This window comes from Denticeps clupeoides, chromosome 9 (assembly GCF_900700375.1).
Source record: "Denticeps clupeoides chromosome 9, fDenClu1.1, whole genome shotgun sequence".
Classification (NCBI taxonomy): domain Eukaryota; kingdom Metazoa; phylum Chordata; class Actinopteri; order Clupeiformes; family Denticipitidae; genus Denticeps; species Denticeps clupeoides.
This window is the reverse complement of record NC_041715.1, coordinates 20,731,166-20,749,099: the sequence shown is the minus strand read 5'-3', so window position 1 is coordinate 20,749,099 and position 17,934 is coordinate 20,731,166. Positions and strand designations below refer to the sequence as shown.

Sequence of the window (17,934 nt, the reverse complement as noted above, 5' to 3'; positions counted from 1 at the left end):
AGATCATGTAGTGACAACACAACTAGCCTCGATCTACTCTTTTACTAGATGCATATACAGAGAAAATCAAAGAAGAGCATTTATCATACAGCAGTACCCAGATCTATACAGTTCTATAACATTGCTTTGTAAAATAAATAACTGTGAAGAATCAATTAAAGGCATTAGGAATAGCATTTGGCAGGACTATTTTTCTTAAATAAATGTAGTTAACATTTACAATACATAAAGCATTACATTTACAATTACTTTCAGCCTAAATAAATTCACAATCTTGTAAACACTGATAAAGAAATCATATGCCACATACAATAAAAAGCAAAAGCATTGCATTACAGTTTGGTCTTTATGATTATGATGCAGTGAATTGACTATAATTTGTGGCTTCTTCATCATGCATTTATTTCCAAATTACTGCATAATTGGTTTCTGTGGTTGGTTATTTTCATTTTTCACGGTGTATTGCATGTGTCGTTATAAATCATTAAACTTTCTTTGTGTGTTGTCTTGGAGGTCATGTTGCATGTGGTTATGTGGTTATAAATATGAAAGTCTGTTCTGACTTGTGCTCATCTCATCGATTCTGGCCGTTCAATAGTTCCAGCACAGATTATGTGACGAATTTGTGGTGCAGCCGAAATTCATTGAATGTGGCAGATGATGTCAAGTTGGCATTTGTCACAAAATGTCTAAGGATGTAACGGTATTTCCACTGTGGAACAAATACATCTTTGATGTTCTAGGAAGGTCCAGAGTCTCCCTGTAGTGCGGGTTTTTGGTGAGGGGAACAAATGAGTCCGAAAAAAAATGACCATACACACAATAAAAAATAAACTAGGTTATATGTATAAAATGTATGAAAATGAATGCCTTTTTAAATCATTTTATAATCATTTAAACGGTGCAGTATCTAACATTTATCTATCTGCTGACAGATGGGATATAATTTCTCTAGTGAGCATGAGCAGGTTTTAGCGACTTTGATGTGTTTTTGCTGCATTTCTTCTCTGGTGACAAAGACATATGCTGAAATTGAGCTAAATAATAAGTTGGACCCTCCATCATTCATTATTTGGATTCGAAAACCTGCAATTCATACACAAATCTTCAAGCACTGCAGAACAAGTGTCTCCTGTAGAATCATGTTGGTCTTTGTATAAGCGACCTGTAGATATACTATTTTACTTACAACAGATCCATAAATCCTACATACTGCACCTTTAAACGAGCTCTAGAACTTCTGAGGGTTTCATCCTCACACCAATTTAGTCTTCAGACATTTTCAGTGGCATAAAAAAAAGAAAATTCTGTGCAGTTTTGAAAGATATGTCAGAAGACACTTTGGGCATTCATCTCAACAGCCAGTGCCATTCAATTCCAGAGGACTGCAGACCTCTGTGTCAATGGCAGGCAAAACTGAACTGTAAAGCATGTGGGAAAGTGTCCGGGTTCATGGTACAATAACTTGGCACATGAGCAGTAAGCAGGACGTGATTCTGCACTCAGGTGGGACTTCTGTGAACGTCTTTCAGGTCTCCACCTTCCCGTAAGTCCCTTCGGGGGGTCTGTACTGCTTAGGAAAGGCCTTCAGCTGAAGGGAGTTGAAGGCGTATTTCCGGCTGCCAACGTTTTTCATGGTGTTCTCCCTCCGGCATCCTTCACTGTTCAGAGATACAGCAGGGATTGGGCCAATAGTCGTAAAAAAAAACATTCAGCGAAAAGAGTAGTCAAATCACCTGCGCATGCAGTCCAGGGCCTGGTTGAAGACCTGTGGCGCCATGCAGTGTTCCTGCTGCAGGACCAGACTCTGCTCCAGCGTCACCGACATGGCAGTGCGGTCTTTAGCACTTTTACAGCTGGTTACACGAACTCCGTTGAGGCGCCGGCACACCTGCATCGAGCAACAGAGACGTCGGCAAGAGCTGCTCACAAATACTCAATTTCTTATAATAATTTCACCATCACATACAGCACGAAGTGGACACACAAAGGAAAGAAACCCCATGGATAAAAGGTGATTCCAGAGGACACTAACCTCCGCGGCTTGCCAGAGGACTTCCACATTTTTACTTTTTCTGGAATGAATGTTCTGGCTCAGGAACTTGAGCAGCTCTGGAATACAGTTCTTACTGTGGGAGCGAGGGAGACCTGAGGAATGAAGATTAATATGTCGTTAACCTGCCAGAGAAAGTCAAAGGAGAGTATTATAGAAAAACTTACAGTCTTCAGGCAGGACTTCTTTAAACTGCTCATAGTAAGAATTCAGCCTGTACAGACTCTCCATATTCACCAGCTCCTGCAGCGACGTATCTCCAAACCTTTCCAAGCAAGGATAAGGCCTGGTGTTAACTTTTACTTTCCATAAAATCTCTGACAAGCCAGAAACTGACTAGTCAGTTAATGCAAATTCAACTGTTTCTTTATTCTCACAAGCAGTACTTGAATTAATTATACCAAAATACATGTTTTTTGGAAAAGCAGTCATAATATCAGGTATTTCAGGCCTGTGAAATCCAGCAAGCACTAACTACTACATAATGCTTCATTTGATTTCTTTATTACAGATCATGGTCATGAGATCGTAGGATTCAAAATGACATCACTCCTTGTCTGGCATCGTCTGTCCCAAATCTATGCTTGGTGAAAAAGGTGAAGATCCTTATGTGCAGGTTTATTCAGAATACAAGGTGGAAGCGATTCTTATGCAGGAGTCAGTAAACAATAAATATTAAACATTTATTGTATTACATTTTAGTTCTTTGGATTCACTGACTGGTTAGGAGCACTAACCCTTCTGTGAGTGATTCAGATTTAGATGGGGCTATAAGTTATGTGAGTAATTGATGTTTTAATGACTATAAGATGTATTTTGAAACTTACTTTTCTGCCAGGGTCTGTTGCTCATTTATCCCCACGTTGAATAGCACAGGCTGAACCCGCAAGAGCATTCCATTCTGGATCTCCCTCGGCAACGCATCAAACAGCGCTGGTGGCAGCTGAACACGCACGTTGAAGCCATCCCTGTTCCCTGTGATGACGGGCAGCAAGTCGGGGGAGGAGCCAGCGCTGGCTGGTGTCACCTTGAAGGTGACATTTCTCAGATCTGTGACCCCTATACTCATGTCTTCCAACATCGCAAGCTCCTCACCTGCACATATGAATTTGGCAGCGCAGGTTTTACCACAGATCTGGCAACACATGCTGTATTAAATGCGCACACACACACACACACACACACACACAGAGAAACCTCAGCAGGTACCATGTGTGCTAAGAAGCCCTTCAAACTGCACCAGTAATCCGATGGTGTGAAGTTGTCTGAGGAAGCCTCCGTCATGTAAGCAGTTCCTGAGCTTTATGGTGAATCCACAGATCAGTGCAGTGAGCTGCAGGGAGAAGAAAGTTTATTATCACCCCTCGCTGAAGAAATAAGCAGTTTGTCATTTGTTTTATTATGTGTCTTTGCTCACTGTCTGACAGAAAACCACATCTCGGCGGTACTGCAGTGTCAGGTTCATGGCTATGGTGGGCGCGCTGTCCTGCATGAGCAGGAAGACCATGGCCTTCTTGGCTCTGTCACTCATCATGGCCACACATTCGGTCAGAGTGGTCAGCAGAGGGTACAGGGCTTCACTCCATTCACCTGCAAGCAGGCAAACATGTCTGACAAATGCACATTATACACACACGCACACACAACAATTCACAGACATGCCTACAGGCCCACACACACACACACACAAGCCCCATTAACTGATTCAGCTGGTCCAGAAACACCAAATGAACGGAATTCGACTTTCTGTATGTGAAGCAGTTGAATTCGTTCTTGAACCAGATGTGTGTTACAGTAGATCAGGGTCTTACACACTCAAAGGCATGCCTGGTCAGACAACACACAGAAGTACACTACAAATACTGTAGCGTGTCAGTATTTGTATGGGAGCACAAATGACATGTTATTGTAATAAATACACTGACAGGGTACCTGGGGATGATCCCTCAACACTGGGACTGCCATCTGGAGAGTGGGAAGTGAAAGTGTGGTTAAGCTGAGGGAAAATGACCGCTGCGTGTGAACGTCCGTGTGTCGGTCATGCACGTGTGAACTGTACATCCAACACTACTGAGACTGTAGTCTGTAATACATACTAAGGCTTCCTGAGATATGAGCCAGTCCTGTTGGTCACATTCATGACAAAAGTCAAACCTCCAAAAATCTACAGCAATATAATACTAGTAAATACTACTAAAATGACCAGTATAACATTAATTAATCCACAGCAGCACATTTCAAAGTTACAATCATAATCTCAAGAAGAAGAAAATCTAAGTTAAGGACATGTGAAATTAGATAAATGGGCTCTGGACATGTCTGAAATGATGTCGCAGTGGAGTGGAGTGAAGTGGAGCAGTAGATCAGTGGACCACGTGCATCAATAAATGACAATGGATATGACCTGGTAAAGGAGTAAAAGGGATGTAGTGAAAGGTGTAATGAGGAAGACAACAGTGATGAAGATGATACCTCTCTTGCTGGAAGAAGGTGGCTGGTCCGAGAGGAAGACATCCTCGCTGCTGTCGCTGGCCATTCGCTCCCTCTGCAGCAGCCGATCAACCTGCTGGATCACGCACTCCACACTCTTGTCCACATTCAGCCATAGCTTATCCTGTGGGAGAGACATACGGCTAGGGACATGATATTAATATTCATAATTACTTTCAGTTTTACTCAGTAGCTGGCTAAGCGTGTACCAGTAGGACTAGGAAGTTTTGGACCTTCATCATCCCTATTACACCAAAACATTTCAAGAAAGAAGCACATGGAGGATCTCAGCAGGTTCTGAATGGCTTTTTTTAACCTTTCAGTCCATTTCTGTCCTTACCCAGTCTTCCTCCGGCCATTCCACAAGCATAGATGCTCGGCTGCTGCGGTTGCTCCACTTGGCGTGGGGAGATCCCTGCGTGTTGCGAACCACCACCCTCTCTGCCTCCGCCCCGCAGGGCGGGGAACCCTGGGAGGTGATGAACTCGGGTCGTGCTGCGCTCAAAGCCTGCATGGCCGAGGACAGCAGCTTGATGTCACACACTGTGACCAGCTGTCTGGTCTGTTACAGAAGGAGGGACAAGTCAGCCATCTGTGTGGTTGGTTGGACACATGAGACTCTCTCCTGGTACCTTTTCCGTGAGAATGGCAAGTGTTCTCTCCAGCGCGTTGGCGGAGCGTTCTTTAGCCGCCCGGGACAGGCGTTCCGCGTAGTAGCTGACCTGAGTCTTCAGTGTGTTTATCTGTGAGATGAGCTCCTTCGCTCGGACCACATCCTGAGGCTGGTAGATAATTGACGGGGGGCTGGAGTCAGCACTGCTGAAAGATGTAAATGTCACTGAAGAGTTATAAAGTAAAAGTAGTTCAAAGTATCAACCAATAGCTTGAATAACTCATGTAAATCATTCTAATCTTGGCCTGTGGGGTGGTTCATGACCACGGTCTTTTCTCACATAACATTTTCATACCTGAACTTACTAGATCTGAAAATCCGGCTCGGGCAAAGTGGGTTGGATTGAGCTCGCATGGTATTAAATGGTAATTTTTTCATTAAAAGCAATGGCAATTTTATGAAAAAATGCAATTTTTGGCCTTTGTCAGGAGAATTGTTTTAATTATCATGTGAGAGATAAGGTGAAACAGAGTATAGCACTCGTAGCGCACAAACAAGGCCGGGCTTTTAAAAACTTGTCAGGCCCGTGTGGGATTGGATTTTCAGCTCTAATACTTACCCCCAGACATAATATATTTAATTCATTCTTGTTTTATGTTGCAACAAATGTTAACCAAAGGCTGAAACTGGTTAATGCTCTCATTCCCACCCGGAACCAGACACCACACGCAAATACAGCAAATGCAGCAAATGCAGGCACGAACTCTGAGCAAGAGTTCTGAAGGTGTCCTGTGGTACCAAGATGCTTTATGTCCTGTTTGACAGCACTTACAACAGGACCAGCCCACAAGACCTGCTGTGGTGGAGATGACATCTAGCACCATAATCTGTCCCTCAGAACACTTAGCCAAATAAATGGAGATTGTGATGGAATCCCTAGCAGCGACATGAGATTCTCTTCCTTCCATTCGCTACACACGTACAAACTGTACCAGCCTTCAGAAATTGTTATAAGTTCCTTCAAGCTAGTCTCCATTCCAAACACATACATGAACAGGTCAGTTCAGTTTTTTGGACGCCTTGCATGCACACATGTGCAGGAGAACAGAGGACAGATTTTCAGTGACTGCTATCAGTGCTTGTGCAGTGTTTGTGTCACTGAACAAATGTCATGGTGAGAGGAGCAGCATGTCTAGAACTTACCTGTTCTCTTCAGAGGTTCTGATGACAAAGAAACTTAAGGCTACATAACAAGCTGACTAATGTGTTTTAGTGGTAAGTGATTGATTACAGAAACTGATCAGTTATTAGTTCAGTCTGTTTCAAGTCATGAGTTCAGCCATTGTCTCTACCGAGGTCCAGAAAACAGAACAGTAGAACTGAAAAAAAATGATGTTTTATCGCCTAGTTGTGATCTCAAATATTTCTATCTAGTTCCATTTAAACATTGAATTTCAAAATATTTTCACGTTCTGTGGTTATGAATTTAAATTTGAATTTGGAAGACCTAAAGATTAGAGTAAAGTAATAGATACAATGCTCTTACCTTTTCTTGGTCTCCTCGAACTTCTGGATTAGCTTCCTCAGGCCACTGACTTTAAACCCCTGATGGTGAGCAGCTGGAGCTCCAGTCGTCACCACATCATATGTATGATCTGGGAAGAGTCATAATTTGATGGTATAAATTCCACAGTATCAGCCATAAAGATGTTTCAGATGTTCAAACAGATTACCCTGAAGTAAAGATGCTACTGACTACTCTCCACTTTTGATGGACAACTTCATGATCGCATGTGATGGAAGAGACTGTTAATTTATTCAGCTAACTCTCTCTCTCTCTCTCTCTCTCTCTATATATATATATATATATATATATATATATGTGTGTGTGTGTGTGTGTGTGTGTGTGTGTATATATATATATATTTCTCAGCATAAATGAGAATACCCCTTTTAAGTATGAATTTAATCAGTAGCTCAATGAACAAAAGGACAATTTCCAGAAGTTTCACAAGGCTGGGTTTTATCGAACACTTGTTTAACTCCATAACATGAAATTAAGGTTAGTAATATAACTTAGATCACAAAATCTTCAGTTTTACTAAAATTGGTTGAAGCAAAAATGAATACACCCTGCAACAAAAACTACTACATCTAGTATTTTGTATGACCACTGATTTTCAAGGACAGCACCAAGTCTTCTAGGCATGGAATGAACAAGTTGGTGACATATATCTTACATTTTTGGATCACTTTTGCTAGAGTATTTTGACTGATATGTAGAGCTTTGCTGATCTTCTTGTAGCCCTCGCCTTTTTTGTGTAAGAAAATGATTTGGTTTCTCAGATTTTGTGACATTTCTCTTCCATGTGGAGCCATTGCTGACAGCATGAAATGGGAAGGGCTTTTCCTTGTTAAGTAATGCCCTTTTATAGTCGCCTGTCTGCTGGACGCCTCTTAAATGAATGATTAGACTCACCTGTGGTTGAATGCCTGTTAATTTGAATTTTGTAGTCTTAAGTGTGGCTTTTCTCCTAAGACTATAATTGGGGTGTGTTCTAATTTCTGCAACATGGGCTTAAATGGATTTGTTAGGAAACACAAAAACACACACAAAAAAAAGTATTTTGTAGTATGGTATCTCATAGAAAATGTTGATTCTGAAAGAAAACTAAAGGAAATGAAATGGGGTGTACTCATTCATACTTAGCACCTTGTATGTATGCATATACATATATATATATATATATACACACACACACACACACACACACACACACACACACACACACACACACACATTTATATAGAAAAAGCATGACCAAAATAAGTATATTACCATATCCCGTCTCTCCCTGTACCCTCATCCGCTGAATATGGAGGTTTGTGGGCAGGAATTCCAACTTCTTCTCTGCTTTCAGTGTACTGGACTTGAAGGGGGGACCTGAAAGATAAAGAGAATTACAGTATATTTCACCCCTTGCATAATTCTGGTGGAAGCATGCTGAATATGGTGTAGACAGGCGGTACCCCGGTACTCGTGAAGGTTGGTCAGGGTCTCCTGGTAGGTTAAAATGATGGTCTGATACTGAGTGATGATCTGCCTCCTCAGGTTCTCCCAGCATGGAGACAACTCCCCCAGCTCCTCCAGCTCACACACCCTGAACGGCCAACAGAACACATGAATTTCTAACAGTTCAAAAAATGGGTATCTGCTCTCCTCAGAGTGGTGTAGAATAATTAATGTTCACTGACTAAGACACCCTGGACTAGGTGTCCATTGAATTAGAGAATGGAGCTCCACACTATCACCCAGAACATTTGCATTAGCAGTTGATTTAGGATGTCTGTAGAGTGTACCTGACAGCGTCCTCTTCCAGCAGCAGTTTGACGAACTGACGGGGGATGCTGAGTGATAGGACACTCTCAGCCATCTGCTCCAGCACCCTCAGGTGATTGCCATCCGTGGTGGGGAAGCGGTACATGCGTGATATGGTGCCCCCAAACACTAGCAAAAGAATGATTCAATAAAACAATGTGTTGAGCCCAGTAGTTGTGTCTGCAATCCAACTATTTAAACAGAGCCACAATGATGTCCCCACACAGCGGGAAAAAAAAGTAAAAGGTTTCCCTGAACCACTGGCCTTCATGCTGCACCCCTTTCTCCTGATGCAGCATGAATGTCAGCTAAAACCTTATTTGTTCAGACACACAGAAGATCAACTTGGTCATCTTATAATGTTCTCACCTGCTTTCAGCAAAATGTCTTTGCACAGAGAAGCAGACTTGGACTTGACTCCCATGGATTCAGTCAGACTTGAATCAACTGGGAGCACCATCTGCCAGTTCAGACACAAAGGTTGAAGAGGACATGAACCAGCCAAACCATTCTACTGGGTGCAGAAGTCTATGCTCCATTTGGATCATATGGGTGAAAACATAATTGTTCAGAACCTGGAAGGCCAAGCTTTCCAAAAAGATGAATCAAAATGTATTTATTATTATTTATTGGCCAAATATGTGAGTGAACACAAAAGGAAATTAATTCCGGTTGATTTCTCATATACAAAAATTACAAAGATTACAGAAATAATACCACAGGTGTATATAAAGTGCCGCAGCAATGTCTGAGACAGTTCAGTTGTTAAGGAGGGTGACAGCAAGGGAACAGAAACTGGTAGCTGTCAGCTGGTCCTGGTCTGGAGGCTTCTACATTGTCTGCTAAAGGGCAGCAGGTCAAAAAGTCTTGTGTTCAGGGGTTATCTGTGAGGATTTAGCTTTATGAAAGATGGTATTAATGGCCCAATCATTGAACTGTAGCTGTGTAAGAGATTATTTCCATATTCTTTGTTTTTACTGCATGATTCTGGTGACTAGGGCTACAGCTGGCTAGCAGTAGATACTCACTCTGCCATTGATAGTATCTGGGAGTCGGGCCATTGGTGCTCGCTGGTCCCTTTTCTCCTCTACCTGCCAGGCGATGATAGTGATGTTGCCCATGCGCTCATTCTCTGCAGACCTGATGGAAAAACAGTGGATTACAGTGTAAATAAAAAAAACTCCACCACATGCATACCTGCATACCTTAGTGTCAAGTGTAGCCTGTGGTGCTTGTCCTGAAGCAGCTCCTTCACTGTGAACATGGCTGAACCTAACAGATACATCTGAAAGAGAGAGAAACTCAATAACCAAAGCATAATCAATCCAATTAAATCCAGAGAGAGAAAAAAAACATAATCCAGTGTATCCAGATTATATATGAATTATAAAAAAATGTTATTTCGCCATGGTAATTAATAACTTCTGACCGTGCCCTGAGATCGGTCCTTGACATCGTATAAAGACAACTTCACTTGTGTCTGCTGAGTGATCAGTGAGTCTTGGAAGAAGGCAATGCTGCTGAGAAAGATGGGGTTACTAGTGCCCTGGAAACAAGAGCAACAAGAACAAGAAGAGCAAGTCAAAATTTATCATATCCAAAAACAAACACAGGGAACTACAAAGAAAGACATGGAAATGCCTGTTCCTCGTCGGTCAGCAAACACTAACTTTCGGTCTATAGTACCTATCCTTTGTATGATTCGCTGCTTGTAAATTTGTTTCGGTGATTGATAGTGTTTTGTGTGTTGTACTAACTAAGTTACTAACAGATAGTAACTTCTGTATTTATTATTGCAGGGGGGTTATTACTTTTCACAGAGTTTTATCCAAACACCACACCTCACTTCTTACTCTGTTACACCAACCCCGTACAACAATGATGCTCTCTTAAAGCACCTTGCAGAGCCATAATTCTTGGCCCGGGTAAGGTCAAGTGGGGTTTAGGCTCATTTTTATTTACATTTACATCATTTATCAGACGCCCTCATCCAGAGCAACTTACAATCAGTAGTTACAGGGACAGTCCCCCCTGGAGAAACTCAGGGTTAAGTGTCTTGCTAAGGGACACAATGGTAGTAAGCAGGATTCTGGTTCATAGGCGAGTGTGTTACCCACTACCTCCCATATGTTTTTTTTTTTATGATTTTAGTCAGGCTCTAGTCAGGGTTGTATTATTAAATGTTAATTTTTTAAATTAAATGTTAATTTGATTAGCAATTTTTGGCCACTGTCGACAGGTGATACATTTTAATTATCACAAAAGAGATGCAAAAATGGATGCTGAGAAAGTGAAACGGAGGCAAGCCTTATGTTTTAAACGCACTTTTTGCTGCACATTTTCTTTCCCGCTTAGTCTTGAGCTTGTATGCAAAGAAAACCGGGTTAGTAAAAAGCTTTACTTGTTGGGTTGGGTTGGGCTCGGCACAGGTCGGGGCGGATTCTGTCAAGTTCGGGCTGAATTTTGTTGGGCTCAGGTTGGGTCGAGCCTAAAAAGTTACAGCTCTAACTTGCATGTCACAAAGATGACGTTAACTTGTAGTAAAAAAATACAACAACTTGAGGCAAAATGACAAATTTGTATCAGCACCTAAAACATCCCATTTATATGTAACAGTTTCTATATAGTACTGTATATAGTAGTACACCTTTCTTATAAATGAAATAAAACAAACAATGAAAAATGTTTTATTTACTATTTATTTTATATTAAGCTGCAATATTGGGAAAATAACATTTGCAGTGATGTAAAGATTTAGTAATTCATTTAGTAATTCATTTTATGTGAGTTTTAATAGCTGGCAAGCAAATATCATTTCGCAATCGCATATCGCAATATTGATCCCAGTAATAGCAAAATGACTTTTCCCCCAAATCATTCTGCCCTACGATTTTCCTTGTAGGAAACCTGTTGCACAACCTGTTTAAGATTGTCCAGCACCAATTTGATTCAGCAGCAAATTTGGAATATTTGGCCTTAAAATTCATTTTCACATCATTGTCTTAAAAACTGATAAATTATAACAAAACACTTAATTTAATAGTGCAATGAATAATGTAATATAATATTTTACAATATTAGTTTTGAAGTATGAAATTATGCATGGGTAAGTCTCACCTCAATGATCTCAGTCTGAACGTGCTTGGTCCAGAAGGCCTGTGGTGGGGTGGTGCAGCTCACTGCTACAAAGCTGTTTGGCTTCCGGTCCAGAGCCTGTGTGACCAGCTCACTGCAGGCTGAAATTCAGACACACACATTAAGATTTCACCTTCTCTTTCCTGCTGAAAATTGAATTTTTAGCCAAGTTTAGATATTATTATTAATGAATGAAAAGTTCTATTACTGATACAAAGGTGATAATTGACCCACCTAAGCTGAACTCCAACACCGGCTCATCTGGATCTTGACTGTTGCCTATGTACAAGAACAAATATCTACATAAAATGATTCAGTAAGATGCACCCGACATCATCAAATACAGACATGTGTAAAATGGGTGTCCAGTTTCTGCAGTTTTCGGTCCAGCCTTGCACTGTGACTGGCCCTGAAACATGGTAACTCCACACTGCCTCATGGGTTATTAGGTTCCAATAAAAAATTCCAATAATTTGGCAGAGATAATAATCATTGCATAATTCTAGTCAACCTTTGTAATGATCCTCACCTGCCAGGGTGAGTCCCAGCATTTCAGAGGAAAGATCGAAGGTATTGGCCCGGTACACAGACCAGGGGCGGTGCCGCGGACTCCTCTCCTTTCCAGCCATTATTCTAAGTCAGGTTATGCTCTCGGTTCCTCTTCTCTGCGTTGATAGAGCAGAAAGACGTGTAAATCTCTGAAGAAGAAAAAAATGCTTGTCATTGTTTATTCTTAATCACTACATAGCAGTTATATAACTCCATACACAGAATGTTATATTTTTATGTATAATATAATCAGAATAATGATTTCTGTACTGTTCTGGATATGATATCAGTGCAAAAGTTGGTGTCATCCAAGAAAATTCAAGGCACAAAAAGTGTATGTGTGTGTGTGTGTGTGTGTGTGTGTATACCCTGTACTGTGGTGCCTGTGTTATTTCTGTGAATCACAAATCAAATCTCCAGGTTACTGAAAAATGAGAAACATCACTGAAAGAGCACACACACACACACACACACACACACAAAATCACACAAAAAACATAGAGTAAAACAAACGTGGTGGACGCAGCAATAATTAAATTATTATTGCATGTGTTACTTAAAAAGTCCTATTGCACAGTCAGTACAATAAGATGTCAGAGATTTGTGGTATTATATTAAATTATAACTTGCTATAAGGTTTCCCAGTATCTTTTCACTGAAGCGAAGGGGCTAATGTTGCTTGGAATTATGGGTAATGTGGGATAGTTTTGCATACTTGGTAGAGCAAATGTCCCCTGGTTATATTCAGCCGAAAGGAACTGGCCTGTTTGCCTGTGTGTGTGCATGTGTGTGTGAGTGTGTGTGTGTCTTTTGTAATTCTCATATTCATTACGTTGATTTATATTCCTTCTTATACTCTATTCTGGTGTATTGCTGATAGAAACTACATTTCCTAGAGAAATCTTCCCCAGGGGGTAATAAAGTTCAAGTCAATAAGTCAATACAGTTCTAAAGGTGCTATTGACATGAAACACTCACCAGATGTTGATAACCAAACAGAATACAAAAAGATGGAATGAAAAAGGTGCAACTAGTTATGAAAGTCATGACACCAACTGAAATCTATTGATAATTAGAAGGCAAGGAAGATGGCAGGGCACATTTATATCTACCACAAAATTAATATCAGATGGTTCAATCCCAACAGGACTATAAAAGGTGTCTCATTACCAAGGTGTAACACAGGAAACACCTCACTGCAAGCAAAACCGGCTCAAGGCTGCCGCAACCTCATTGCTCCAAAACGGCAGTGGTTGCCTAGCGGGTGAGGAAACAGACCTGTAATCGGACATGTGAACCTTGTCTATTTGTAAATTTAAACTGCTGGAAACTGTGAGTAAAGGGAAGTGTCCGGATCATGACATCCAGTAAGCAGGTTCTGTTGGGGAAGAGCATTTCACCATAAACTGGCCATGACTAGGGGATTTCAGACAAAGGAATGAAAAGAATTATCAGGAGAGTTGTCCAAGAGACAAGGAGCAGAGCTTCAGAAAGACCGAGAAATTAATTTGGAGATCAAAAGGCTCAGCAAATCATCCCAAAAACACGAAACCAACACTGACGGTAACCTGAAAACATATTGTAAATCACTCTGGATAAGGGCTTTTCCAAATGTGGAGTTTGGAGGTGAGAACATCATGGTGTGGGGCACTGGCATGCTTGATTTAACTGAGTAGAAAATTTACTGAGACGTTCTAGATAAAAGTCTGCTGGGACGATGGAGATGAAATGAGGGTGGATGTTTCAGCAAGACAATACCCCCAAACACAGATCTTAGGAAAGTCTCAACTGGTTTACACCTGTCAATAACACTCGTATAAATACAATCAGGGAAGAAATTATTTGAGCTGCTGCTGATTTTGTAAGTTTGCCCATTAACAAAGAAATCAACACTCTATCATTTCAGTTTAATTTGAGCGACGAGAGACAGAACAATAACAAATAAATAAAAAAATGCATTATACAGAAGTTAATTTGCATTTTGATATCTCACCTCACCTTAATGTAATAAGTATTTAATCCTGCATCAATCATCAAGATTTCTGTCTCTCAGTTGTATTTTATACAGGTAAGAAGGTGACATTGAGAGCTTCTCAATTCGTGATCTGTATAAATGACACTTGTCCATAGATGCAATAAATCTATCCAGATTCCAAGACTCTGCACCATGGCCCAGGCCAAAGAGCTTTCCAAGGATGTCAAGGTGACAAGTGCCCGACAAGGTCCCCCCGCCCAAGAAAGCAGAAGTACGGGTTTACCACTGAACATCTAAATCATTCAGGGGAGGACTGGATGAAAGTGTTGAGGTCAGATGAGACAAAAAAATTTGCTCTTTGGCATCAACTCAACTCACCGTGTTTGGAGGAGGAGGATTGCTGCCTATGACTCCAAGACCACTGTCCCCACCATCACACAAGGAGGCAGAGACATTGAGCTTTTTTTTTGTCAAGGCCACAGGACAACTGCACTGCATCAAAGGGAGGAGAGAACCTTGGGTGAGAACCTCCTTCCCTCAGCCAGTGAAAATGGGTCATGGGTGGGTATTCCAGCATGACAATGATTCAAAACACACGGCAAAGGATTGGCTCAAGAAGAAGCGTATTAAGGTCTTGGAGTGGCCTAGTCAGTCTCCAAGCCTTAATCCCATAGAAAATCTGCGGAAGGACCTCATGGTTTGAGTTGCCAAACATCAGCCATAAAACATTAATGACTTAGAGAGATTCTGAATAGAGGAGTGGGACAAAGTCCCCCCTGAGATATGTACAAACCTTGTGGCAACTACAAGAAACCTCTGACCACTGTGAACGGCAACAAGAAAAAGTTAACATACTAAAGCATTTTGCAAATCAATCAAATACTTATATCATTCCTGAAAATGCTAATTCATTTATAACTATCACAAAATGCATTTTTTCTTGTTCTGTCTCTCACTGTAAAAAAATAAAACTACCAACAAAATCATACTGATCATTTATTTGTTAGTGGGCAAACTTACAAAATCAGCAGGGGTTCATATAAGTTACTTTACCACATTGCAAACAGTTGAATAGTTGAATCTCTACTCAGAGATACAGGGCGGTCGGAGGGGAGAGAACAGCTCACCCACATACTGCTCCCTTCTCTGCACACATACGCCTTTATAGCAATTTCACGTATTCCTTTTTCATATAGAAATGTTGTACTTGCTTTCTCAATCGATTTCATCATACACAAATATAAAAAAAAATAATACAGGAACCATCACGAGACCCACAGTTTCAAGTTTCAGTCTGGCTGTGCAGGAGTAGATACAGGTGCTGGCTGAATCTATGTATGAACATGAATATTATATTGTCACACCTCCGCCCGGCTTCCTGTGTCGATCCTTCTGCTCTGTGCTTGCTATTAATTAACCTTCCATTGCTTCACGTTCACAAAAAGATATGTTCTTGGGGTACCAATCCCCTATTTTGAGTGTGACGTGTTTTGTGAACGACCTCTATAAAGATGCTTGATTCAGATCTTCATCTAAAAGGCCTCGGTTAGGGCAGAACTAAGCAGAGACAGCTGATGATCTCCAACATCTACACTGCAGTCAGCCAGCTGTAAGCCTGTGGTCACAGTGTGTGTGCTGCCGTCTCCAAAAAAAGCAGCTCCACTTACAGAACTAGAGAACTTAGAGAACAGGCACCGAGAGGAGATATGAGAGAGGAACAGAGAAAGAACATTCTGACCTCAGAACAGTAGCAGAGGAGGGGAACGTGGAAGCAATGCCTGACACTGCATGTGTGCCATAACTTCAGACGCTGAAATAAACACAACGCTGTAATTGTCTCGGTTTTGCACGAATATGCTGTTATTAGTGTGTCTACGTCACGGGCGCAGTGCTTTTTTTCACAGGCCTTCATCAAAATGTAACCACATCTCAGCACGTCGGAAGAAACGTAGCATCAGGGACAATGACATAAGGCGCAACGTTGTGGCGACATCTGCTCACGATGACCACCGATGGCGAAGGTCGTTACAGGAACACGAGCGGCGTATTAGGGAATAAAACCGGACTCACAGCACGGCGACATTCCTTGGTCCTCGGTAACAACAACCTCCGCCGGAGCGAACATCAGACTGGCGCTGACGCCCTGTGACGTCAGGATGCTGCCTAAAGCCCCGCCCCCGTCTCTCATCACGGACATGTGCGGGGCTGGGAGGATGAGGATGGTGGTGGAGAGGCAGAATACACAGCAAAAATAATTAACTTCAGTATTAATATACATAATAAAGATCGTTATTATTGTTATGGTTTTCATATGAAATCCATGTCAGATAAAGCTGTTGTTTTTGTACCGGATTTATTTGTAGAGGTTTTCTGGAACCTTCATCAGAATGTTATTTTGCCACATGAACACACTGCTTATTATGCAAATTAAGTGAACATTTAGAAATAAAACTTTAGACTTGAGTACAGCACAAATTCACTCTTGCATTGTTTCAATGAGATGTCACATCATTAATATTCATCCAGATATCTTGTACATATGATGGGACAGTCCCAAACATTCTTAATGGGGTTAAGGTCTGGCCAATACATGTGTGAAATTTGGCACATTCACATATATCACATCAGCCATCCGAGTTTAATCTGTCTCTCTCTAAGCAACTCTAGTTCCTGATTTCTAACATCGTGTTGCAACCAGATGGTCACCCCAGCCTCCAACACCATTAACACTGAAGCTAGAGGGACTTCAGATGGACCAGTATCATCATAGTGGACGTACATTGTGGACCATAATCCTGGTCAATCTGATTGCATGTTAGTCAACCTGCAGGAAGTTATACTGGCATAGGCATAATTTGTGGGGTGGGGGTCATGACCCCTGCAAAAATGTCAGTCAGCCAAAATAAATCCCCCAAAACATGATTCATTAATAACTTGTTGAGTTGCTTTATTTGTTTAAAATAATAGCATGTCCCAGATATGTTACCTCACCTCCCTGACGAATACTTGGCATTACCCAAACCCTCTTTTTTGAGGGGTGTCTGGCCCCTGTGATTTTTTGAGGTAATTAAACATTCGTCACGTCATCGGCCTATGTGACTGATCATATGACACTCCCATACACATCATGTGTATTGGCTCTCTCCTGGCTGGAGCTTCTTCAGTTACCATAAAACCCCTCCAGATGGTCCAAAATGTGGCAGCCCGACTCATTTTCAACCAGCCGAAACACACCCATGTCATGCCTCTTCTCACCTCTCTCCACTGGCTCCCGGTAGCTGCTTGCATTGAGCTTAAATCCTTGATGCTTGCCTACAGGGCTGTAAATGGAAGTGAACCCTCTTATATCAACACACTACTAGCCAGCTACACTCCTGCACGCTCTCTCAGATCAGTAAATGAAATTAGACTAAAAATTCCCTCTCATGGGGTCTCCGATCCCAATTGAAAAGTATTTCAAACAAGTCTAACATTAACACATGCACACATACTCACAAAAAAATAAATAATCGTCTAGTAATTAATTCCCTAACATGTTCTAGTCTTGACAAGTTAGGCCTTATCAGTGCTCTTAGTTTTGTAACTCAAAATCTAAGGAAACAGAATGAGAATTGCTGGTGTCTTCCTCTTGTAAGTCGCTTTGGATAAAAGAATCTGCCAAGTACAGTAAAGTGATGTATCTTCATTAGCACCCTACCACCACCCCTGGATGCTGAAGCTTCCAGTAAGCCTCCTAATGT

General features: G+C 41.3%; 1 protein-coding gene across 6 annotated transcripts; it reads right to left on the bottom strand.

Moving 5' to 3' along the window:
- Positions 1-27: 27 nt before the first annotated feature.
- On the bottom strand, positions 28-16,350 carry inpp4aa (inositol polyphosphate-4-phosphatase type I Aa). Of its 6 annotated transcripts, XM_028991126.1 has the most exons (24): positions 16,265-16,303; positions 14,573-14,686; positions 12,200-12,368; positions 11,905-11,949; positions 11,653-11,771; positions 9,965-10,081; positions 9,741-9,820; positions 9,564-9,675; positions 8,905-8,995; positions 8,517-8,664; positions 8,187-8,317; positions 7,996-8,100; positions 6,703-6,811; positions 5,176-5,362; positions 4,884-5,105; positions 4,526-4,667; positions 3,986-4,018; positions 3,471-3,643; positions 3,263-3,386; positions 2,881-3,148; positions 2,221-2,318; positions 2,036-2,148; positions 1,737-1,891; positions 28-1,661 (listed from the first exon to the last, which is right to left on the bottom strand). In XM_028991126.1, the coding sequence occupies exons 3-24, from the start codon at positions 12,297-12,299 to the stop codon at positions 1,529-1,531; spliced, it is 2,805 nt and encodes a 934-aa protein (XP_028846959.1). In that variant the 5' UTR covers positions 12,300-12,368; positions 14,573-14,686; positions 16,265-16,303; the 3' UTR covers positions 28-1,528. The 6 variants fall into 6 exon arrangements, with proteins under 6 accessions (XP_028846959.1, XP_028846957.1, XP_028846960.1 ...); XM_028991124.1 differs by lacking the exon at positions 14,573-14,686 and having other exon boundaries at positions 16,265-16,350; XM_028991127.1 differs by lacking the exon at positions 14,573-14,686 and having other exon boundaries at positions 5,176-5,359; positions 16,265-16,350.
- Positions 16,351-17,934: the final 1,584 nt, after the last annotated feature.

Coding starts and splice junctions, on each gene's coding strand:
- inpp4aa (XM_028991124.1), bottom strand. CDS start 12,299: ATGGCTGGAAAGGAGAGGAGTCCGCGGCACCGCCCCTGGTCTGTGTAC. Junction 5,106..5,175: donor TTGCCATTCTCACGGAAAAG/GTACCAGGAGAG, acceptor CTTCTGTAACAG/ACCAGACAGCTGGTCACAGT. Junction 2,149..2,220: donor AGAAGTCCTGCCTGAAGACT/GTAAGTTTTTCT, acceptor TTCATTCCTCAG/GTCTCCCTCGCTCCCACAGT.